A 26,121-nucleotide genomic window follows, 5' to 3' on the forward strand; every position below is an offset into this window, starting at 1 on the left:
CCTTCCAGATAATTTGGAAACAGACACAATTAGAAACTAGACACTGTAAACTCAAAAAGAATAGCAAGCTGGCTGCGTCAAATGAATGTGACTGTAACATTACCTAATGGGGGAAAAGCTTAGTGAATGGAATATGGAAGGATTGAAAGTCTTCTTCCAACCAGCCAGACTCTGGGTAATGAACGTTATCAATGTGTATCTGATGATAACCAGTCATTTTAGCTTGAAACCATGGGAGAAGTGAACCTTTAGGAATGTCAAGTGACCAAACAAGTATGTGCAGAAATTAACTTTTTTTTATTATATATCATATAATGTAGTAGTAAAGTTTGTTTGAAGTGCATGAATAAAAAGTTAGTGAAATTACAGGAGGAACAATCTATAGAGCAATAATAGGTGCATTCCTTGTGCATCTGAAAGGAAAAGAAAAAGAGTTTTCACTCATTTTGGCCTAAAACTTAGTGTCAGGTTCCCAGGATTCTGACATCAGAACCCGGATAACGCTGATTAGAACCATAGGGGCTTTACAATAAAAGCTAAAATATTGACCATATGATGGCAAAAAGTCTTATTTTGTGGTTAACTGATTCTCTTCTAGCTACTCTCTGATGAAGTTGGTGGCGCTGTGGAGGAGGATCGCCGTCTCCTGGACGAGGACCGGGACCGCTCGGCATTGTAGGTGACGTGCTTGTCATAGCTCTCCATCTGAGCCTCGATGAAATCTCTCTGCTGTTGCCTCATGGTCTGGCTGATGAGCCCAGGGAGGGCATGGATGCTCCCAATCAGAGTCTCTAGCTTGGTCTCCACGGTAACGATCCTCTTCTCAAAATCTTCACTCCGTTCATTAAGGTCGGAAATCATGTCATACATGATGTTCTGGGTCTGCAAAAGAGGATGGGAGACAGAAAGCAAAACCAAGAACTCGTGTTTCGGGACACTTGCCCTGGAAGCAAGCTCTGAACTCCCCAAGTCTGAGGGTTGGCTTCCTTTTGGTGGCATACAAAGAAATAGGGGCATCGGGTAATGGAACACTTGACTTTTCAAAGTAGATTCAGTACGTCGGTTCAATGCCAGGATTTAGAGATGTAAGATCTTTGGGGCCCCTGGGGGGCTCAGTCAGTTGAGCCTCCACCTCTTGGTTTTGGCTCAGTTTGTGATCTCAGGGTTTTGAGATCGAGCCCCACCTTGGGCTCCACACTGGATGTGGAGCCTGCTTAAGATTCTCTCTCTCTCCCACTGACCCTCCCCCTCCTAAAAATATGTAAACTCTTAGGCCTTAATCTGATCCAGTTGCAGAAAATGTCATACAGGTCCATTGGTGGTAATGCCCCATGATTTCTGGTGGTGTAGAGACAAAGTTGTGATTTAATATTTACGTGGATCTCTTAGTAGCAGCTACAAAAGTTAGCACATCACATTTGTTTTGCAACATGTAATATTTATCAGGGCAAGCGTAATTTTTATTTTTTATTATTTTTTAAATATTTTTCATTTATTTAACAGACAGAGATCACAAGTAGGTGGAGAGGCAGGCAGAGAGAGGGGGGGAAGCAGTCTCCCTGCCGAGCAGAGAGCCCGATGTGGGGCTCGATCCCAGGACCCTGAGACCATGACCTGAGCCAAAGGCAGAGGCTTAACCCACTGAGCCACCCAGGCGCCCCGAGGGCAAGCGTAATTTTTAAAATGAAGCAGACCGAAAGAATATATAAGAGTATATCACAGGTACTGGGATGTAGCAAAAATTGTAAAGGTGGGATATGAAGGAAGTTTAGGAGAAACTAATTTGGCCAAGTAATTTATAACTTCAAGCAAGAAAAAAATCTGAAAGATCTTGTGTGGTCCTAGGTTTCAAATTGCAGGCTCTCCATTGGGTCAAGTAGCCTTTTGAGAGGTGAAAAATTGGGAGTGATTACGTGACCAGTCTACCCTGTTGGCTACAGGTTTTTCAGAGCTGAGTGGTTTGAAAGAGGAAAATGTATCTTGAAATGGATTGTCTTGACGAGAGGCTATTCGTAACTTGGACTCCTAGTTACGTTTCCGATGGGAACTGAGACACCAGGAAGAAGGGAAGCGTGGGCACGTGAATCTCAGTCCATCGCTGCTTTTCCCATGTTTCAAACCCTTTGTTAAAGCTGTCCATTCCTCTCTCTCATTTCCCTCTATTAAATGTGCTCTTACTTGCTTAATAACCCCTTAATGATGATAAATGAACTGACCGACTAAGGGAGTTACTATTCAGGACAAAGGCATCTGGTTTGAGTTTGGTCATGGAGACAGAGCAAGTTAACTTAATCTTTTCAACATAGTCTTGAGACTATGGGAGCAATTCAGAAAATACTGAACCCTTATGGCACAGGAGATCTGTAGCCATGACAAGAAACATGGTACTCAAGAAATAATTTGAAATCTATAGCAGAGTATATAGATCTATGAGCATCTCGCCTTCTAGACTCCTGAAGTGACATTAAGTGACATTATAAAGTACAGATTCATAATATTAAATTATATATAGTAAAATGTCATAGGTTATATTATTTCTAAGTGGTCTGTTTTATTTACCCAGTTTCTTTTATCATTTGGCCTTGGAGTGATGTAAGAGTCTGCCCCATCTTTGTTCAAGACATGTCCACCTAAGAGCTGTGTGTGTAAATTGAGAACATTTTTTGAGCCTTATGCGTGCTCCTCACCTTCAGTACATGATATATCCTCCCCCAGGGGTAAGTCATTGAATACTTCACTTATCTTCTATTTCTTGGTCTCGAAGAGTCAACTTTTACATATTTCTATAGTATGTGTTATCGATATACATTAACGCAAATATAACTTAGTTGTGCTATCTCATGAGGTTAGGACAAATAGATATAATTTTCCTAGTGATACCGAGGCTTTCTAAAAGAGAACAGGATGTACGGGTTTGACTGAGAGTTGCCCCTTTATTTTTTTTAAGACTTATTTTGAGAGAGAGAGAGAGCATGTGTGGGGAGGGGAAGAGGGACAGAGAGAATCTCAAGCAGACTCCCCACTGAGCATAAAGCCCAATGCAGGGCTTGATCTCATGACCCTGAGATCATGACCTGAGCTGGAGTCAACAGTCTGATGCTTAACCAACTGAGCCACCCAGATGTCCCTAGAGGCAGTTACCCCTTTAAAAGCATTCTTGTTAAAAGGTTGAGAACTTCCACATAATGGCTCCTTTGGAATCAGCTGAGGAAAATGGAAGGTTATCATTGTCGGCAAATACTTACATTTGGACTGACTTGAGAGGAACAACCAAAAATCAACCAGATAAATCTTGTGAGTGTGACAGAAGAATCAAGGGACCATTAATGTACTTTTTTAAAAGCATGGTGATTTTCTAAATAATGAGAAAAGAATCCTACATTTTAAACTGATTCCCCTTTTTTTGGAAAGATGATTTTCACATTACGATGTAATTTCTTTTGTATATATATTTTACATTTCAACATCACAGTCTTCTGAGTGGGCTTAAAATAAATAAAATAATTTTACTGATGAGTCCTATGTAGCCCTGAACAGCATGGTCAAACAGCATGTAGTTCTGTTCTCAAAGGGATGAAACGGAATGACAAATACGAAACCTAATGGTGTTGTCTCATATTCCATTTATATTTCTTACTGTATTTTCAAGCCCCTGTAAGTAGGAAGGCTTCTGGAATGGGGTCTAAATAATTTATGTAGGGAAAGAGCATATGAAGGAAGAATTTTAGGAAAATTCTATTGAGTTGGGTCACCACGTTTAGGGTGGTTTGTTGGATCGACACATTTAACAAGTTTGGGGAGTCCTCTCCCAAAGCATGAGCAGTGACTGTGCAGAGCTTTGTTCTGATGGACCTCATCGTGAGGGCTAAGACCCCAAGCTTACCTTGGCCAGGTCCACCAAAGTATTGGCTTGGTCATTCAATTTCCTCTGCTCCATTTTCACACTTCTTAATCTAAAAGACAGAATCTGAAGTCAGAAGGGCTCCTTCCTTTCTATTGCTCTCCTACGCCTTCCAAAGAGCATGCATAAAATCGACAAGAGCAAAGAACTGCATGGATAATGCCTTGAATATTTGGGGTCAAGTCCAAACTGGTTATGTGTCTGGTACAATGAGAAGCATGCTTCCCCAACACCGCAAAAAAGGAAAGGAGAGAGAGAGAGAGAGAGAGAGAGAGTAAGAGATGAGGTGTCCTTAGGACAACTATTTACCAGGGAGTTAAAAGTTGAACGGAGAAAGGCTCATAAGGATTTAACCATATGAGAAAAGCCAAAACATTCCTTACAATCCCAGTATCGTTTCAAATAGACATAGGAAGAAATAGGCTAAGCGACGGGAATTTCATCGATGTTGGAGCAGTGAGTACCTTCCTATGCCTACATGACTAGATACGGGGCATAGCCCTGTTCGGTTGGAGATGGATTGGGTTAGGTATTTGAACCTGATGAAACACAGTGATAAGTGAGATTCTTATTGGCAAAAATAAAGCTTTTATTCAACCAGCAGCAAGATAACTCAAAACACATAATTCTCTTATTCTTCCTTGTGTTTCGCTTGACTTTTATCTTAAACTGCCATGAATTTGAAGGGAAGCCAGACCATTTCCTCGGGAGAATTTCCCTTAATTTTTTTCCTTGTCGATAAAAGTCAGCGGACAATTAAAATGTCTGACAGATGGGACTGCTACTTGTAAAGTTACTTTTAGATACTTTGAAATATCATTGCGTATATATGATTGACAGTCAAAAAACCACTTTAAAAAAAATCTGAATGACAGCTCTTGCTATTATTCCTTAACTCGTTTACTATAAGATTTCAAAAAAAAAAATTATTCATTGCTTACTCTGTACCAAGAAATTAAGATTTTCCAACAAGAGAAAAGTGGTTTATTGTTCTTTAAGCCAATGATTCAGAGCCACGCTCCAGGAGAGGAGCGCAAGTTTCTCTTGGCTCCTTAGTTAAAAAAAAAAAAAAAAAAAAAAAAAAAAAAATTCCATGCTAACCTTATTGCCTTGATGACAGGTTGTTTGCAAAGTATAGTGTTGATGTTGGAGAGAGTCATCTTGGTCATTTCCCAATTTAAATGAAAGGTAATTACAAAAAAGGGATAAAAAAAAATTCACAGGGCAAGATTTTACTGCCAGGGAGATTTTTGCAACAAATGTTCATGATGCGAAGTGATTTTGTTTTGAAACTACGATATCCAATATGTCCCCAAATCTGCTCGACTGTGAAGATAGAGTTCCTTCTGCCAGTATGGGTTTAACCGACACCTGCCTAGAACATGATATTTAACCATCTACAACAGCTTAAGGTTGTAACTTGTCGTGGTGAGTCTGTGTTTCTCTATTAGAATGCTTGGAACTCAGTTCTCCTTTCTAGGCTCTTGGAGAGACAGAGTCTGTTTAAGTGTAAAAGAAATTTACAAATATGTATTTAAATGTAACACATCGTTGAGATAGGCTTCTCTAAGTGGTTACAAGGATTGCAGTTCTTGATGTCTGTCTTTTAAAAACAAGTCCCTTCCCTCCCCCTGCCAAAAACAAAAAACAAATACCAAAAACCTTGGATCCTGTGTGGGGTCATTCTACAGAAATGTACTAGAGAGAACAAAGGGGCTGGGCATGGACTCATTCTCCCTGGCCCTAGTCTGAACTTCAACCTAACTGGGTTAGGTTAGGACAGTGGTTCTGAAATGCTGGATTTATACCAGCAGAGGTGTTCTAGATGGCTGAGTGACAAGCCAACAAGACCTTAAATACTAAACCAGATGGAGAGACAGTTCTTCTCTTTAATTCTCTTCCAATTCTTGATTATTACAGGAAAAATGTCTCAGGCTGGTCCTATCCTGTTTTTATCTCCCAACACCTGTTAGTCTCTCCTTTTTGAAAAAAGAGAGAGCAGGATTTCAGCTGAGAGCTTTCTTCAGACAACAGTCCGTGGCTAGAATTCAGTGCCAGTGTTTCGATTGCTGGCTGATGCTGCCTTTACCTCTCTTTGCTGGGAATGGTTTTTTGGTTTAGTTTTGTTCTTGTTTTCTTAGCCATTTTGTGATAAGGACTTACATCGAGCTTTGTTTTCAGAGTTAAGTAATAGGAGAGGTGGCAGGTGAATGACCCGAGTTTGCAGAACCAGATCGGAAGCCTCCAGCAACTGGTGAGCTCAGGTGAAGTCCTGAGCTTGGCCGGTCCCATGGAAGGGCCAGAGGGCTGGTCCCTTCACTCAGTGGGTACTCTTGTCTTCCAAACAGCGAAGCCTTATTTGCTTCTCTTAAATTCCTATATTATGCTTCTGACAGTAGAATTTTGCCCATTTTCTTTTCTGCTAATCTGGAAGGCTGACACTGAGCAGCCCTATTTGAGTGGAATCCCCTGAGCTCCTTGCACTTAAGTCATCTCGTCTTGCTGCTCCTGAGACTGCCTGCACCATAGAACTGGCAGAAAAAAGCCTACTTCGAGCTGCAGCTGCCAGGATAAAAGGCAGGTAACATGCAGGTGTGTGTTTTACTGTTTTCTCCCCACCCCCCCACCCCCGAAAAGAAGAATAAGGAACATATGTTGACTTCTTCCTTGTGAACTTCACTTATCACAGGAAAAGATCATGATTTTGGATCACATTTCCATAGCAGCAATCAGACTACTGAAATTCACAAATAAAGGATCCGCTTGGGTGCATGCAGCCGGTAGAAAATTCTGCAAATGTTGAGGGGAGCGGCTCACACAACTTACTTCCGAGCTCTATTTTCATTTTGTTGAAATAAAAAGACAAAACAAAAGAAAAGAAACTGTAAAATATTCTGGAACAGAATAACACAGCGTGGTGTTCAGTTGTGCACAGGGGGCTCGATTCATTGGCGGAAAGATCCTGTTAAGGTTCTGCAGAATTTTGGCACAGTGATCACAGCAAAACACTGTCCAATTACATTAGCGTCCTTCCCCGCTGAGAGACTGCCCCACCCGAAACACAGCGCTTTCCCCAGAACGAAGGTTCAGAAGGAAGAACCTCTAGCAGGTCATTATGGCCTCTTTGATAGACGAATTCCAAGTGAACTACAAGACCCATTTTGGCCTAATATGAATGTCCTAGGGACTGTAGTTTCAATAATGGAATTATAATGTTGTCGGTGGTTTTTGGAGGGGTTACATCTCCTCCAAGCTGGGGCTGTTCAGAAGCCTGGCTTTCTGAAAGGTGGGCAATCCAAAAGCTCAGCATTAGAGAAATTCTGTTTATGGAATTTCTCAGCTCCGAGACCAGTTTGTGTTGCTTGCTGGGTCTGTAGTTGTGGTAGAAGAATGATACTTTAAAAAGAGTTAAAGCTGATACCAGAAAAAGTGCTCAAAGGTCTACAGGAACAGAATGCTTCCTGGCACTAAGTGATGATCCCAAAAGACAGATCTGTTACTGGAAAGAGGACAGAGCCTGGAAAAGCAGGCATCTACCGGACACTAGGGAGGCCATGTGTCAGGGAGAGACGCTGGGAAGAGGGGAGTCCAGAACGAGCTCCAGAAAAGCTCTCAGGACAAATCAGAGGATGGGAGAGGCCAGCAGAGCTCCAGCCAATGAATTTGTAAATCTGTGTCTGAATAGTGGGCAATGCGAGCCTTGCCCTGAAGAATCGAGCCCTGTGTGCTTTCCTGCATGACTTCACTCACTCACTTAAAATGAGAAAGTAGGCATGATTAGAATAATCTAGCCAAAACCCAGCCCATATAAATGCTCAGTTGTACTTTTTTTTTTTTTAAACAAAATATAAGTACCCTCCCGCCTCAAAGGAAATCAGATAACCCCAAGACTAAGTTATAAAACAATTCCGAACATTCGCATGGCTAGGAGCTTATCTACTTTAGAAGTACATTGTTGCTACCGAAGAAACAGAATGAGAAATGTCTGCGAGGAGCAGAAGAATCAGGAACGGCTTCCTCTGGTACTCTATCCCAGAGAGGGATTCTGGAAGACCCATGTAAGTTATACCTCGAAACCCTTAAGAGCAATCTAGCACCTTCTAGCAATCTAACAATTGCTTAGGGACAGTTTTTCAACTTTGCCTCTCCCAATATTTTTTTCTGACATGCTGTAAAAACTTTCAAACCTGTAGCAAAGTTGGAAAACCTTTACAGTGACTACCCCGAAGTTGTCCTCCCCGCCGCCCCAACCCCCACCTCCCCATCCAGAGATTGCAGCACAAATGCATTTGTGAAAAGATAGATAAAAATATACCCACCATTTACACGGGCTACAAAATTATTACAGAAACCATCAAAGCAGTTTTTCCAATAGTTTCGTTATATAAAAACCTATCAGTGGCACCCAAGGCCAATCACATTTCATTTTCTATTTAATAGGTACATTACACTGACAGAAAGGCTTAAAAATATGATCCCAGAGGAAATGGCATGTGTGGTTGCTGGACCCATAGACTGCCCACCCCCACCCACACAGCTAAGTTGTTGTGTTTTTTTTTTAATATACTTGAATATAGGTTTGTATTGAAACATTAAAAGTGCCAAGAATGATTTCTCCACAGTATATGGTGTGTACCTTTTGGAGGAATATTGTGTGTCTGTGTGGTATGCTTGTGGGGGTATAGGAATGGTCACTCGACCAGGAGAGGGGTCCCAGGGGACCCTTGAGGAGGCGGCCTGTGCTCAGAGGTGAAGGCTCAGCGTCTCTCAGTGGACTTGCTCTCTTAGATCTAAACTTTAAGGAATCAAGATGTGGAGGCTCCTGGGGGGTAGTATTTGGTTGTAAAGGTAGCTGTGATCAGTAGGCAGATTCCTCTTGGGAGCCAGATCTGATCCTGTCTCCCTCTGTGTTTCCCTTTTACACATTCCCATACTTTGGACAGAGCATTATCTTAAAATTCTGGCCTTTTCTTACAATGTGATAAAAAGCATAGTTGGGGGCCCCGTGTGGTGTCCCAGAGCTAAAGGGGAAATGAAGTCACTTTGGTGCTGATGGCAACAAGAATGTGATTAAAGTGTTCTAAGTGGCCATGAGGGCAAACGCAGAGTTGGAGGGAGAGGTGAGAGAGTAGCCCTTGAATACTGAGTCATTTCCCCCAGAGACTCTCAGCATAATATATTACATGTGTACTATCTGAGGACAGACAACTAAAACTCCAGGTTCAGAGCTTTCTGGTCTACCGCACCCAGGCAGCTCCGAGGACACGCCTTGCCGTCTAATTAGAACACCTAACGGTGACCCACCTTCCCATGATTCCCTTGGCGGGCTACATGAGGACAGCTACTTTCCTGACCCACCCGTGTGACGACGGATCTGCTCTTCCCCACACAGAAATGGCATGGAGCTAGGAGCAAGGCTGTGCGGCCTCGAGACGGATGCCCCCATGAGTGTACTTACGGTAAGGATGCTGCCAACCTGGGGGAGAGAGAACTGGTGCTTTCAAGTCATTATTGAAACTCACTACACAGGCATTTATCCTTTAAAGGTCTAGGATGGTTATATATAGCGTTACAACAAAATGGTGCAAAGAATTTCAACAATTGGAACAATGGTGGTCTGGATAAAGTCAGAATAACAGTGAAAGGGTATAAGGTCTCCAGGCATTGTAACATCTATAATGAACATGGAGCATAGGGAAAATCCCCCAAGTCCTGAGTAAAGACTGATTTAAAAATGCAAGTATTAAATCAACCGTCTATACGATCTTCATAGAAACATGTTGGCCATGTGTTAAAAAAAAAAAATCCAGGTAGGTCATAAAATAGTAAATGTTTGCCAAGATTCTGCAGTAGATACAAACATCCTAGAGCAAAACTAGAGGAATAATTAACTACAATAAGAAATATGATTGCAACGGAAAATATTGTTTCTAAAGAGAGAACCTGAGAAGACATTTTAGTTAATAGAGTAATTGACATTTCTCCCCATAACGAATGATTTTTTTTTTTTAGTCCTAAAAAGAACTGACAATCTTCTTAGGATTTCATCTGTGGAATTACTAAAATGCCAAATAATGTCTTCTGGGCACAAACATGACAGTGTTTTCTCTTTTCTCACGAGAGAATAATGACCGAGTAGGAGAATTTAGATCCAGAGATACACAAGCAGGAAGGCAACAGATGAGAAATGGTACTTACTGGTGAATAGCTTGCAAGAATTTTCGTTGATGTTTTCTTACTTTTGCATGATCTATCTTTTTTACTAGCTTTGTATTTTTGTAAATTAGCCATGTTTCCCTGAGTACATTGGCAGCTGCGTTTTTCACCTGTTAAGAAAACAAACGAACACAACAGTTGATAAATTCCAGAGCAGAATCCTTTGCAATGTGGCTGGGGGCAGGGGAGGGGGAGGGAGGGTCATATTCATCATCTGAATGATCATGGTAAGTTCTAGCTCTGTTGAATAACTGTTTCTCACAAAAAGAAAAGATGTATCTTGAATCTGTGCCTGTTAAAAAGTATGTGTCTGGGAACCCCTTTTAAAATGGAATATTAGGGGGGCCCCTGGGTGGCTCAGTGGGTTAAAGCCTCTGCCTTCGGCTCAGGTCATGATCCCAGGGTCGTGGGATCGAGCCCCGCACTGGGCTCTCTGCTCAGCGGAGAGCCTGCTTCCCTTCCTCTCTCTCTGTCTGCCTCTCTGCCTAGTTGTGATCTCTGTCAGTCAAATAAATAAATAAAATATTTAAAAAAATAATAAAATAAAATGGAATATTAGAGAAGTACTGATCTCTTTCTGGACTAAAGTCTACCCCTCAGGAACCTTTTTATTCAACTAGTTTTTTTGTTTGTTTGTTTATTTTAAGAAATCAAGAGGTGCCTGTGACCTGTCTGGCAACAGGGGGTGGGGCGGGGGAAGGTGCTGATTTTCCCCACCCTGTCTTATAGTTGTTATCCCCATGTTCTTCCTTGCCCTGGAGGAAGGCAAAATGCCAGAAGGCCAAGGTGAATCTTGTCTCTTGAAAGCTTGTTTGGTATTTTTGACTGCAAAACAACAGGAAGGGCATGTTTCCGCTGCTCACTATCCAAGCGGTCCTATTCTTCTGCCCTCCTGGGGCGACTTAGCAAACTGTACGCCTGTTAGCACATTTGAATGGACTGACCGAGAGCCTATGCTGCTGTGATTTTAGTTTGGTTAATTTAAGGACGTTGCATTTCAAATGGATGAGACATATCCTTATAAGACGAGACAGATAAGATGAGACATATCCTTGTAAAGGATGTAAGTGTTTCAGTAACACTGCCAAGACCTAGTGTGCTGATGGAAGGTATGAATACTTTGTGGTAATATTCAAGCCCTTGCTTTCTTGTGTAGCGTCTTCAACAATTCCTGGAACTTGATAAAGGCCCAGCCAAGGCCAAGTTTGGCCTCTCCCTTGCTCACAGTGCAGGGTACGAAGACCCAAAGCTTTCACTTAGGCTAATTATTAATGACTTACTCTAAGAAGTTGATCCATGAGGCAAAGTGGGAGAGACTCTTAACTCTAGGAAAGAGACTGCGGGTTGCTGGAGGGGAGGGGGCTGAAGGGATGGGGTCACTGGGGGGTGGGCATTAAGGAGGGAACTTAATGTAATAAACACTGGGTGCTCTATGCAATTGTTCGATCACTAAATTCTACTTCTGAAACTAATACCACCCCCCAAAGTTGATCCATAGAATTCTTCTGAGTGATGGATAAAAGATGTTTCTAGGGGCACCGGGTAGAGGAAGACGACTCTGTGAGAAAGTCGAAGTGGTGGGGAAGACAAGGCAGAGAACTGGACTTGAGAAACGGTTCTAAGTTCTTGGGACTAAGTAAGTTAGATCAAGGAGACTAGCTAAACCTCCCACGACTGACTTCAGTTTTCTCTTCCCTACATGAGAAAAGTAGAGCGAATTCTTACTAAAGTCCTTTTCAGGACTTAGTCTTCATTCAGGAAGAGTCTTAGAATTACATTACAACTACGATCACAGGGATCTATGTGTTTTTGTTTTTTTTCTATTTTTAGCCAAGAAAGCCCCAGGTTTGGTAGCTGGCGGTGAATCTCGGTCAGGCTGCCGTAAAGGTTTCTTTCTGAGTGAAACTGTATTGCGAGAACCCACGTTAAGAGAATGACTCGTTTCTTAGAACTGCTTTTAGCAGCAACTTGGGTTGGTGACACTCGGCCTCTGGACTGTCCTCAGACTCTGTGCTGACAGGCTTTTTTCTGAAACCAGTGGAAACGGCATCGAAATACTGGGTGCTGAGCTCCAGCAGTGTGTCCAAGAAACATGACCACCGTCCATGGTGAAGTTGAAAGGTGTTCTAGGTCAATTCTGGGCTCTTCATTCTTACAGAAACAGATTTCTCTTCTTTACAGGGGTAGGAGTCAGCTTTGGGAAGGATCTTCTATCTGGTCCTTATGTCCATTTCAGCTGTAAGGAGCCTGCGTAAGTGGCCAAGGGTTGAGGACCTTGGGAAAGGGGTAGCAAGTTACTGGATGTCACTGACGGGGGCCGGAATAGGCCCTTCCCCACCGGGAAACAGAAGGGCCAGTAAATGGCAGTCTCAGCTGTCAGAACGGCTTTAGCTGCCTGGAAGATGGTAAGGAAACCTGGTGGATGCCCCCTCCTTGATTTTATCAGCTCAAGACACAGAGGAGGAAACTGGAAAACTGGAAACTGGAAAACTTGGTAAAAACAGATGGGACAGTGACACAGCGGTCGAACATAGGAGTGTTTGCAGGAGAACGTTAACAATGGATTTTGCTTTGGGCTCCCATCCATAAACAGCAAAGGCCAAATTCCTCCAGTTCCTAAATCTTTACAAAGGCGGTGCGCTGCTTGCCCTCGAGGCATTTTAAATGACTTTTTGTTGTTGTTGTTCTCTTTGGGATGACAGGGGAATAGCTGACGGGAGTAGGGAACCTCAATTTCTGTGATCACTGTGCACAGGATTTGTGTGCACGAGACGCTCATTGCGGTTGACAGGCTAAGAATGAAAATGATTCCTCATCTGAAAATGAAACTCTATAGAGCTGCTCTGAAAAACTGTGAGACAGAGGCATTAACACTGAAACGTTCCCCTTTCTAATTCCCAAATGGGTTTTGGAACACAAGAATAAAACTCTGAAGGCATCCCATTTAACTGGTACTTTTCAAGATGGCAGCCACAAGATGAACGTCCAAGAGTAGAACCATGCACTCTCTGCCTAGTGATCACATGTGTCTGGGATAAGTAGGTTTTTCCAACTCCTTAAGGCTGAAAGGGACAGGGGACAGTGAGAAGACTGGTTCCTAAGTACCTCAGTGTTCCACATGTTTGAACAATGGGGAATTGTTACTGGGCAGTGCTAGCCCACTGGAGAAGGGAAGTAGGTCTAAGCATTCATGATGGTTTAGATGAAAGGGAAGGTGATTTACGGCACAAGTTTCTTTTGTTAATGAAGTTAAGAACCCTGCCATACAGTCTTCTCCCATTGTAACCCTGGCTTTCCCTCCTGTCCTTTGGGGGGCATTTACAGACTCTCGGAGGGCAGAGGTCTTGGCACCCATCTTTGTGTCTCTCTAGTACAAATATCTGATAGCATGGTATATACTTGGCATCATAAAAGTTTCTAATCATGAACCACAGATACATACTTACCAACCAAAGGACCCTTTGGATAAGAAGGGAATAGAGGTTACAGAAGAGACCTGAGATCTAACCACGTCTTCCCTAATTTCCATTTACTAATTCAACACATTTATTAAGTCTCTATCCCATGTTAGATACCATGATAGTTGCTATGGGGGATCATCGATGTGGCCCCATCAGTAGCTGGCATAACTCTAGTGCCAATTTATGGGCCAACACCACTGTGAAATAGAACTTCTTTCCTGTACATCAAAAGATAAGGACAGAAAAAAAGGAAAACATGAACATTGGCTCTGCCTGACTCAGGCTCAATTCCAGTTAAAATCTTTTATCAGAAACATGTTGCCAGACATATTAATAATCAGGTATTTTGAGAAAACAGAGGCCCTAAAAGCAATAATTCTATTGAAGGTAATAGTACTTACCCACATGCCTTAAAACCACCTTCCTTCACAGGTAGAAAGGATAGGAAATGTGGTTTTTGGTTTTTGTTTTTGTTTTGTTTTTTTTTTTTCAGTGTTCAGTGATTCATTAGTTAAGGATAACACCCAGCGCTCATCACAGCATGTGCCCTCCTACCCTCCTACATACCATTGCCCTGTTACCCCCCTCCCCCCATCCTCCTCCCCTTTGAAACCTCCAGATTGTTTCTCAGGGTCCACAGTCTCAAGGTTCAGAATATGAAATGTTCTATTGCTGACTTACGGTAATAATTAAAAAAAAAAATTAAAGCCCCAGGTAGCAAGGTGAATAATATTTCAAAGTGTAACAATATGTACTAAACCACAAAAGCCCTTAAAGCTGATAGACTTTGAGCTGAAACTCTGCTTTGCTCAAACCTAAATAGAGACACGTTATTAGAGCACTGTCTTAAAGGGTGCTTTGTTTCTAGTTCTCCTTTGCTTGGCACTATTATGATTCTTAAGAAATCTCCTTTTTTATGTCCTTTTTGTCTTGCCCCTCCCTTCAGAGACTTAACTCAGGGCAATGCTTCCCCCTCTTCGCGAATTTAAGAGGAAAGAGCATAACCTTTGCCAGAAGAAGCAAGATCGAGATCCCTGCCTCTCATTGTCCTAACTACAGTAAAATGTTGCCTTGTATGCTGTGGGCGATGCCTCTGGGATGCCCGGGACAAACACAGACAAGACTTCTAAGCCTGAACACCACACCACGTGCTGCCCAGTTCCCCTTGGGAGCAGGTACGTGGGGCTGGGTGAATTCTGGGGCTTTGGAACAGGGTAAGGCCAAGTGATCCATTCATTCCATGTTTTCACCCCCTGGGCTGATGTCACCAAGCCCAATGTGAAGTCTCCATGGACCGAATCCTCCAGAATTTCTGTTCACTTGCTAAGAGGCACGTAGGAAACCAAATTACATAACTGCATAATGGTGTTCTTATTATGGATCTTATTGAGAATTCTTAACAGGATTGGAAACACCCACAGTGGACATTAATATGTATAATTATCTTCTGTGGTACATCTAGCTACTTTAAAAAAATTACGTCTGGGCTCCCAGAATTGCTTGTTTTCAAGTTTCCTTCCAAAATGGAAGTATGCAGAGGGCCAAACCCCAAGATTTCTTCTTGGTTCAGACGTGAATGAAGAGCAGTAACATTTCCAGAAAGATAGAGTGTGGTAAACCTGCTGCCTCTGTCAGGTGATAAACAGCAAATCTAAAAAATGGTGGTTCCTGTCTTCCTAAGCCCCAGGATGAGCTATCACTATTAGGCTTTCATTTTGAAGTCATTAGATTATTCTGCGCCCATGGATCTCCTCCGCCATGTTGGAATTACAGCGTGGCGTGTAAACTTTTAGAATTACGTGGGACGATCTCCCCCAATATACACTGAGCCATGAATGGTGTGCTCCACTTTCAAACATAGTATTTTATGTGGCTAAGGTTGTCCCTCAGAGAAACAGTTTCTATATGCAGTTGTTCCTCTGGAAACAGGCACGGAAAATAATTTTTCATGGAGATTGTTCAATGCGGTTAAGAGACACAATGGGAGGCTTGGAAAGTTACATTTCTTCCTGGAAGGAATAATCAACTGTTTGACATTCATACTTATGCTTTTTTGACAAGCCTATTCCAATTTCAGAATGTCTGTAATCATTCTTGGTGACCACCAGGAAAAAAGATTTCTTCTGTGCAGTGTTTTTGGGGGATAGCTGCAGTTTTCTCTAGCCATAAGTGGCACCCTTGAACTTGGATCTTGAACCTTCCTCTTGGTAACTCTGCATGGCTGTTAGGTCCTTGTTTACTCTTGGTTGTGTCCCAGAAGTTATTCCTAATCTTTCAGATCTTTGAACTCTTTTTTTAAATTGTAGTTGACATACCGTGTTCCGTTAGTTGGGTGTGGACAATGTGGTGACTTGACAGTTGTGTTACCAAATGCTCGGCATTTGTGCCCTTACTGTCTTCATGTCACTGTGCAAAGGTGTCACAAGGATATTGTCTGTGTTCCTGATGCCATACGTGACTTACTCATTTTGTAACTGGAAGTTTGTACCTCTTAATCCTCTTCAACTACCTTGCCCATCTCCAAACCCTACTCTCCTCTGGCAACTCTCAAGTCGGCTCTGGGTATTTAAAAGCCTAGTTTTGTTTTGTTTTTTGTTTGCTTGTTTTTGGGTCTGTGTCTCTTTTTAACTCTGTTTTTTCATTTGTTTCTTAACTTCCACCTATGAAGGAAATCATATGGTACCTTGTGTTTGTCTGACTCATATCACTTAGCATGATACTCTCTAGTTCCCTGTTATTGCAAACTGCAACCATTTCACTCTTTGTTATAGCTAAGTAATGTTACACTGTGTATGTATGTTTCATATCTTCTGTATCCATTCATTTGTTGATCGAAACTTACATGGCTTCCATAGCTTAGCTATTTTTAAAAATGCAATAAATATAGGGGTACATATATCTTTTCTAATTAGTGTTTTCGTTTTCTATACCTAGAAGTGAAAGAAATTGGTTGTATAGTACTTAACATTTTATTTTTTTTAGGCATCCCTGTGTCATTTTCCATAGTGGCTGTACCAGTTTGCATTCCCACCAACAGTCCATGAGTGTCCCCTTACTTTTACATCTTCATTAACACTTGTTATCTCTTGTCTTTTTGATACTAACCATATGGATTTCGATTTTCCCGATGGTGAGTGAGGCTGAGCATCTTTCCATGTGCCTGTTGGCCATCTGTGGGTCTTCTGTGGAGAATTTCTGTTCAGGCCCTCTAACCAGTTTTTAATTGGATTATTTGGATTTTTGGTATTGAGTTATATTAGTTCCTTATATATTTTGAATTATTAACCCCCTATTTGTGCATCACTTGTAAATATATTCTCCCATTCAGTAACAGATGGCCTTTTTATTTTGTTGGTGGATGATCCTTTTAATGTATTATTGAATGTGGTTACTCATAGTTTGCTGAGGATTTTGATATCAATGTTCATCAGAAATATTGGTCTGTAGTCTTCTATTTTTTTTTTTTTTTGTAGGGCCTTCATTTGGTTTTGGAATCAGGGTGGTGCTGACCTCCTAGAATGAATATGGGAGCATTCCTTCCTCTTCTTTATGGAATGGTATGAGAAGGGTAAGTGTTAACTCTTCTTTTAATGTTTGGTAGAGTTTACCCATGAAGCCGCTATTTGCTCTTAGACATTTGTTGGGAGTTTATATTATTATGGGTTCTGTATTCTTACTAGTAGTTGATGTGTTCAAGGTTCCTACTTTCTGATTCAGTCTTGGAAGACTATAGGTTTCTAGGAATTTATCCATTTCTTCTATGTGGTCCAATTTGTTGGTGTATATTTTTTTGCAGTAGTCTCTCATAATCCTTTGTATTTTGGGCATGTCGGTTGTTTCTTCTCCTCTTTCATTTCTGATTTATATATCTGAGTCCTTCTCTTTTTTTGTTTGAGGAGTCTGGTTAAGGATTTATTGATTTCCCTTATCTTTTCAGTGAACCAGCTCTTAGTGTCATTGGTCCTTTCCACTGTTTTCTCGTCTCTGATTTTTAGTATTTCTTTCCCTCTACTAACTTGGGCATTATTTGTTTTTTTTTGTTGTTGTTGTTGTTTTATTTTGTTTTGTTTTAGTTTCTTTAAATGTAAGGTTAGATTATTAGGGATTTTTCTTGCTTCTTGAGGTAGGCCTGTCCTGTTATAAATTTCTCTCTAATAACTGCTTCCAGGGCATCTCAAAGATTTGGGACTGTTGTGTTTTCATTTTCATTTGTCTATAGGTTTTTTTTTTTTTTTAGTTTCTTCTTAGATTTCTTTCTAGACCCATTGGTTATTTGGTAGCATGTTGTATAGCCTCCGTGGTTTGCTTTTCCCTGTTTTTCTTGTAATTGTTTTCTAGTTTCAGAGCATTATGTTTGGAAATGATACTCAATATGAGTTCAATCTTCTTAAACTTATTGAGACTTGTTCTTTGGCCTAATATGTGATCTGTCCTGGAGCATGTCCCAAGTGCACATGAAAATAATGGGTATTCTGCTGTTTGGGGGTGGAATATGCTTTATATATCTGTTAGGTCCACCTGGTCTAATGTGTGTTCAAAGCCACTCTTTCCTGGTTGATCCTGTCTGGATAATCTATCCATTGTTGCAAGTGGGGGTATTAAAGTCCCCTACCATTATTGTATTACTGTCAACTTCTCCCTTATGTCTATTAATATTTGCTTACGTATTTAGGTCCTCACATACTGGGTATATAGATATTTAGAATTATATCCTTTTGTTGCACTGTTCCCCTTATCAGTATGTAATTCCCTTCTTTGTTTCTTGGTTTAAAGTCTATTCTGTCAGATGTTAAGTATTGCTACCCCAGATTTTTAGCCTTTCCGTTTGCATGGAATGTCTTTTTCCGTCCCTGCACTTTCAGTCTATATGTGTCTCTATGTCGAAAGCAAGTCTCTTGTAGGGACCATATAGCTGGGTCCTATTTTTCTAACCATTCAGTCATCCTGTGACTTTTGGTTGGATCACTTAGTCCATTTACACTTAAATTGTTGACAGGCATGTACTTATTGCCATTTTGATGTTTCCCTATTGCTTTTGGAGTTCTGTTCTTCTTTTCTTGCTCTCTTCTGATTTGATAGCTTTTCATAGCTTTATGTTAGGATTCTTTTTATTTTGTGTGCACCTATTACAGGTCTTTGGCTTGTGGTTACAATGAGGTGCATATGTAACATCCAGTGTGTATGATAGTCGATAGTAAGTTGATGGTCGCGTAAATTCAAAAGCATTCTAAAAGCACTGCCTTTCTAGGGGTGCCTGGATGGCTCAGTCTGTTAAGCATCCGACTCCTGATTTCAGCTCAGGTCAGGGTCTCGGGGTTGTGAGATTGAGCACTATATCAGGCTCTGTGCTGGGTATGGAGCCTGCTTGAGATTCTCTTTCTCCTCCTCTATCACCAATCAACCAACCAATCAGTCAATAAAAGCATTATATTTCTATTCTGTCGCTCATATTTTATATGTATAACATATTTTACATATTTTTATTTTGCGTATCCCTTAACTAATTTCTGTAGATGTAATGGACTTTACTGCTTTTGTCTGTGACCCTTCATACTAGCTTTGTAAGTGACTCATCTACTACCGTTACTATATATTTGCTTTTACCAGTGAACTTTTTCCTTTCAAGATTTTCTTCTAGTTAAGACCTTTCTTTCCGAGCTAAAGAAGTCCAATTAATGTTTCTTATAAGGACAGTTTAGTGGTAATGAACTCCTTGATGTCTCTTTCAATTTTGAATGATAAACTATCTGGGTAGAATATTGTTGGTATAGGTTTTTTTCCTTTCAGCAGTTTGAATATCTCATGCCCCTCCCTTCTTGCTTGCAAACTCTGCTGAAAACTCAGCTAATAGCTTTATGGGGTTTCCCTTGTACCTAACTAGTTGCTTTTTTCTTGCTAATGACTTACTTACTTACTTACATAATTTATTGAGAGAGCCAGCATGAGTGGGAGTTGGGGAGAGCAGGGAGAGAGGGAGAATCTTTTTTTCTTTTTTAAAGATTTTATTTATTTATTTGTCAGAGAGAGAGAGTGAACGAGCACAGGCAGGCAGAGTAGCAGGCAGAGGCAGAGGGAGAAGCTGGCTCCCTGCCGAGCAAAGAGTCTGATGTGGGACTTGATCCCGGGATGCTGGGATCATGACCCTGAGCCGAAGGCAGCGGCTTAACCAACTGAGCCACCCAGGTGTCCCAAGAGAGGAAGAATCTTAAGGAGGCTCTACACTGACCTTGGAGGCCAATGTGGGGCTCTGTCTCACAACCCTGATATTATGACCTGAGCTGATCTCCAGTGTCAGACACATAACCAACTGAGCCACCCAGGTGCCCCTCTCTTGCTACTTTTAAGATTCTCTTTTCATCTGCAATTTTTGTCATTTTAATATGTGTCATGATATTGGCCTCTTTGGGTTCCTCTTGTTTGCGTCTCTCTGTACCTCCTGGACCTATAGATTTGTTTCTTTCCCCTGGGTCAGAGAAGTTTTCAGCTCTTCTTTCTTTGGTAAGTATTCTGCCCCCATTCTCTCTGTTGCTTCTGGGACCCCTATGAGTTACTCTGTTATTTGTCTGTTTCGTGTACCCTTTGATCTGTTCTTGATTTCCTCTAGTGTGTTTTTCTCTTATTACTGTCTTCTTCAGTTCTGATTAGTTCTTTATATTTTTGGTCTCTGTTAAAGTTCTGAGTTTATCCCAATTTAGGTCCATTACTTTGAACTCTTTATTGGGTAGATTACTTATCTCCATTTTGTTGGTTCAGACGTCTTTCTTAGGTTTTGCCTCTTTCTTTCTTCTTGAACATATTCCTCTGCCTCCTCATTTTGTTTGACTCTTTTTGCTTGTTACAATGTATTAGGTAGATCAGCTGTGTCTCTTGGTGTTGGAAGTACTATTGGTCTTAGGTAGAAAGTGTCCTGTGGTTCCCAGTAGCACAGTCCACTCTGGTCACCAGAACCAGGTACTAGAGATGCCCCTGTGGGCAGCATGTGTCTTCCTGTTTTGCCTGGGCTTTGACCACTCTAGGCCCACAGGTAGGTGGGGCTGGCCCCTCCCAGGGGGCAATAGTTGCTTCAGGGGGATGCTCACTCAGTGCAGTTGGATGAGCAGTGCCAGCAAGGTAGGTGGAGAGGACCAAAATTGTTTCCTGCAAAGTGCTGCCAGCCAGGCTGAAGGAGGGCAAGAAAATAGTGTCCACCAGCACTTCTAGTCCTGGAGAAAGTTCCTACCAATATGAATTCAGAACTTATGGAGACTCATCTCCGTGGTACAGGTCCCCAGTAACATGGGCTGCCTGATGTGGGGTTTGATGGCCTTACTCCTTAGGTAGAGTCTCTGTGCCTGTGATGTCCCTCCATCCTGTGGTTCGCCATGCAGGAGACTGGGTTCTCAACCACATCTTTGCCCCTTCTCCATGTGGCTTTTTCTTTCAGTCTTTACCCGCAGAAGATCTGTTCTGCTAGTGTTTACGGAATTTTCAGAGTCAGCTGCATTATCTGTAGTGGTAGCCTCGGTGTATCCAGAGGAAGAGGTGAGCTCAGGACCCTATTATTCTGTCATCGTCCAGTATTTTAGAATTTTTATTTAAAAAGGTACAATTATAAATGGGCCCATTTAGAAATTCCATAAATAACGAAATGGAATCAAGTGTCAAGTAAATGATACTCATTAAGTTGAAGAGGACTATAAAAGGGCTATTATTTTCATATATTGTATCGACTGAGAAATTTATGTTTGATTCTAATGCCATTTTAACATTTGTAACTGTACTTAGTGACATTTTGCTCATAAAAATTCAAGCTGTTGACAGGCCTGCTGGAATGCCTTTCTTGGGCCTATAAGAGACCTCTGTCCCAAGTAATAAGAGAAAGCAGCTCAACTTTTAAGAAGTAGCAATGAGATAACAGAATTAATAAAGCACGGTGGAGAATGTGAAATTTGAAATAAGGATAGTACTGCTTACCAAAAAAGCTTTCTATGAAGAAACTCCTAGAGATAGTGGTGCATTATGAGTCCAACTAAAGTCTGTAAGACCTTGTAACAGAGATGCTGTAAGATCAAAACACATGGTCCATTTGGGGAAATGAGACCCATTCATTAAAAACCAAAGGAAGTTCTCGAGATCCACAGTCCTCCAATGGGGGACTGGGCTTTGAGGGGGCTCATGAGCAAAAGAAGCAAGAACATGAGTGCATTTTTCTGCCAAGCAAAGAAAAACAAACAAACAGACCTTTCATCTGACTTGCTGAAGGCACAGTAGTGTAAAAGCTTAAAGTACCCTGTGATATTTCGGTTCTACATCCTCAGTAGGTAACACAGAACCTCAACTATAATAGGTACACAGGGTACTTTTGTTAAATACATGTTATTCCCAGGAAGATTGTAATAAGTTGAGTAGGCACAAAGAATATCTGCTATGAGGATTGTCCCAGTCTCCAAATCCCCAGGGAATAACTTAAAGCAGCGGATCTCACCATGGGCAATGCTGTCCCCTGAGGGGACATGTGGCGGTGTCTACAGGCATTATTGGTTGTCACGAGTCTACTAAGGATGCTACTCAACAGTCAACAAGGTCCCAGGACAGCTGCAGAGCAGAGAACTATCCACTCCCAAAGGTCAATCATGCTGAGGCTGAGTGACCCCGAGCTAAACCAATTAAATGATCGAACCAACCTGGAATGTCTCCCACATGATTCTGGAGACCTGTCCAAATAGCACGGATCTCTCCATCAAAGGTATTTTACTGTGGCTTTAATATCCTTCTGCTCAGTAAGTAGGATATGGAACAGCTGGAGCCCCAAGTCAATCTAAAGCAATTACATGGTTCCTTCTCAAGTTAGAACTAAATACTTGCTTATGAAACCCGGGGAGTTTGGTTGGCCTCAACATTCTAACTTGGTTTCTCTCGTTTGGGATCTTGTTGTTCTTGTTGCTGAAAAGATTTACATGGTGTATGGGCTATTAGGGTGTTTTAATGTAATTTTCTACCCCTGTGTGGCATTAAGGTAATTCTTGGGAAATTCATAATGTAGCATCTTCACAATAAAATTCTCTGGATTATACAAGGGGGTCTGTGGAAGAGTTCTTTCAATACTGCACAACTTTGGACTCTTAGATATGAACCGTACAGTGTGGAACTCTTCCAAACAAGCCCATTAGGAGATCCATAAAACATCTACTCCAAGTTTGGATTATATGTGGGCTCATAGTCCCATAGTCATTTCCTGGTGTATTTTTGAAAGCAACAAGAATCCTAACCCTCCGTTCAGCTCTGCACTTAGATCTCTCCTTGTGCTTTTCTGTAATATTCACGAACGTTCATGAGTTTGGAGACTGAGAGACACCCAGAGGGTGGAAGACATTGAAGGGGCACACCCAGGCCAAGAGGATGGCATCTGCAACCGAGCGGCTTAGATCCTCAAGAATATATGAGGACCTTCCAAATGCAATGAGGTCTCACGATAACGTGTGACTCAGAGAAGGACAAGGCAATTGGAATCCATGTTTCCCTTTCGTAAACACTATCCACGTGTGTAAATGTGCGCGTCAGGGTGAGGGATCTATTAGGAAGTATTTACCAAATGAGCTGAGGTTTTTGCAGACAAAATCTAAATGAGTGGAATCTAATCTAAATCTGATTATCTAAAATCTAAATCTAAAATCTAAAATGAGTAAATCTAAAGCTAAAATGAGTAAAAATGAGTTAAAAAAGTAAAAAATAAATCTAAATCTAAAATGAGTAAAACCACTGAAAACTGCAACTCAGCTTGAACTCTCCTTTGTGGACTCCTTTGTGGGTAAAGTCGCCAAATGACAACATATTTTTGTCACTTCGATGATAGCCTGATTAGATTCTGCTTCGGGTGACGCAGCAAGATGACGCTGCTGTAAAATAATATCGAGTTATCTGAACTTTCATTGTGATTTCTCCAGTACCTATGCAGAGAGGCTAAAAATAGAGTGGGAGTGGGTAAGAATCTTTTCCCTCCTTGATAGGATGACTCTGAGCAAGTTACCGAGCCTCTCTGTGTCTTGGCTTCCACATTTGTAAAACAAGCCTAATACTACCACTTTCCCCATAACCCAGTTTACAGCGGTGACATGCTCGCAGCCAAGCCTCACCCAGAGGGAGTGCTCTGTAAACACCGTGGTTACTGTTTTCTACCATATTTTCCCATGGGGATGCTGTACTTCATCTCCTGGACAGCCTATAAATCAGAGAAAGGGCCTATCTCTGGTACTACCTGGGGGTCCTAAAAGTTACTGGCTGGTTCTCCCTGTCGTCGCAACCCCAGGCTTTAGAACAGCGACTGGCGCACAGAAGCTCAGTAGGACCGTGTTGAATCACTTCCCCATAAAATTTCTCAATGACACTGACGTGTGTTCCTTCCTATTCAATCAAATATTGGTCCCTTCTTGTATCCTGCAAACGTAAATGTTAAGTGCACCTAGTTAGTTAGACTGATGTGGTCTGTTTTGATCCTTGAGTAAATACCAAGGTCGTCCAATTGTTTCCTCCCTGACCTAAAGTTAGAACAAGTCCGTTCTCAACATGCAGGGGAAAAAAAAAAAATGGAAGTGATTCCAAGAAGGCCTTAACGCTAAAGCACGTCGTGTCAGCTTCAGAGGTCAAGATAGAGGTCATATTGCCCAACGTGGAGAGCCACACGGTAATGTCCCTTGGAAGACACAAGGGTGATTGATGACTCACTCGTTTGGTCAGCTGAGTATCCATCATGAAGTTGTGCACGTGTTTTTCTGCTTTGGTAAGTTCTAGCTTTCTTGCCACCACAGCGACCACCAGGGCTGTGCAACCAGCACCCTGAAAACCAGAAGAGAACAGAACCCCCATAAGTCAGTACATTTGGTCTCAGCCACATGAAAAAAAAAAAAACAACATGTTGTTCACCAAGTATGTAAGTGTCCGGAGATAAGAAACTGTAGCAGGGGCACCTGGGTGGCTCAGTGGGTTTTAACCACTGCCTCTGTCTTTGGCTCAGGTCATGATTCCAGGGTCCTGGAATTGAGCCCCACCTCAGGCTCTCTGCTCAACAGGGAGCCTGCTTCCCCCCACCCCCGCCTGCCTCTCTGACTACTTGTGATCTCTGTCTGTCAAATAAATTAAAAAAAAAAAAAAAAGAAACTGTAGCATTCGGTGACCTCAACACATAGCACCAAAAATGCCTGGCCGACCTCGAGGAGCAGGCCTATAAGTGGGGCTTTAAAAACTTAGTTCATGTATTATAAGAGCTCAAGCATGATATTTGACTCAAACAGACTTTAATCATAAGAAATAAATGGTAAAGGAGCAACTTGTGGAAATTTCAGAGATTTCTTAAGAAACAGAGCATATCAGTTATATACCTGGGAGTATAATAGGAACAGATAACAGCTGAGTAAATTAGCATAAATGCATGGAGTAGAAATAACCATTATTCCATTAAAAATAACCCTGCACAATCTTCTCTCAAGCTAAGACTGGAGGGAGGTCTTCAAGTCAGTGGACTGTGCTGTACCAGGAATGGAAAGAGATGCATTATCTCCATGTACACATAACTTCAAGGTCACGGGAAGATCTCAGCTTGACAAAAGAACTATCTAAGTTTGAAGGTAAGGGATACCTGTCCTATTTCAGACATTTACCGGTACTAAGAAAGGTGCGGGCTCCCTTTTTTCCTGAAAAAGATCAGCAGTGGTCTTTTTAAAATTACAGGCCACTGTGCTGATCTCTTAGGAAGAGACACGAGACACTGATGGTATCCCAGGGATTAGAGTCCTTCTTCTCCACGATCCCATGCATGAGGAGTTGGTTCTTCTTGGTTTAAGGCCAGTGATTTCATATGGGGCCAGGAAGGCAGGGCTGGGATACCTCGGTTGTTAGTTTTCGGGCAAGGTCATGGCTACTGCAGTTATCTCATGGATCTTGGGCACAGCCAACCTTGTGGGAGCAGAGGGGGAAACTGAGGACCTACCAACAGGCCTGTGAAAGGGAGGCTGGGCCCTCCAGATGGAGTCCTATCCCCAAGAGGCCCCCAGGATGGTAGGACTGGCCAAACTGTCTCACTAGACAGCGAAGAAGGCAGGGTTTAGGCAGGAATCTGCGGCAAAGGGGTGCCAACAGCACGATGTTACAATACTTGTGGATCTTTTAACAGGCTTGAATCTTCTTAAACTAGTTTTTAATAGGATTTTTTTAAAAAAATATTTTATTTATTTATTTGACAGAGATCACACATAGGCAGAGGGGCAGGCAGAGAGAGAGGAGGAAGCAGGCTCCCTGCTGAGCAGAGAGCCCGATGTGGGGCTCAATCCCAGGACCCTGGGATCATGACCCAAGCCGAAGACAGAGGCTCTAACCCACTGAGCCACCCAGGTGCCCCTTAACAGGATCTTCTTTACGTAAGCCAAAATGTTAAGGTGCTCACTAGATAGTTATCCAAGAGAGCCCCAAAGTCCCACCAGGTGACCTGGTTTTCCTCACTACCAGTAGGTCTGAAAATCACAAATTACAAAAGAAAATTCCACACCTTATGTACATGGTAGATTTCACCTT

At 41.8% G+C, this 26,121-nt stretch overlaps 1 protein-coding gene across 1 annotated transcript in view; it reads right to left on the reverse strand.

The window, feature by feature from the left end:
* Positions 1-278: 278 nt before the first annotated feature.
* Positions 279-26,121, reverse strand: part of LOC111158908 (potassium calcium-activated channel subfamily N member 2) — a 147,859-nt gene continuing 122,016 nt past the window's right edge. The window contains exons 5-8 of the mRNA XM_022521232.1: positions 24,280-24,390; positions 10,100-10,227; positions 3,884-3,953; positions 279-882 (exon numbers count right to left, since the gene is read on the reverse strand). Of these exons, the coding sequence (XP_022376940.1) occupies positions 595-882; positions 3,884-3,953; positions 10,100-10,227; positions 24,280-24,390 (597 nt within the window). The 3' untranslated portion in view covers positions 279-594. The remainder of the gene's footprint in view (positions 883-3,883; positions 3,954-10,099; positions 10,228-24,279; positions 24,391-26,121) is intronic.

The sequence above is a fragment of the Enhydra lutris genome, unplaced genomic scaffold (genome assembly GCF_002288905.1).
Source record: "Enhydra lutris kenyoni isolate GAN:26980312 unplaced genomic scaffold, ASM228890v2 scaffoldscaffold64, whole genome shotgun sequence".
NCBI lineage: Eukaryota > Metazoa > Chordata > Mammalia > Carnivora > Mustelidae > Enhydra > Enhydra lutris.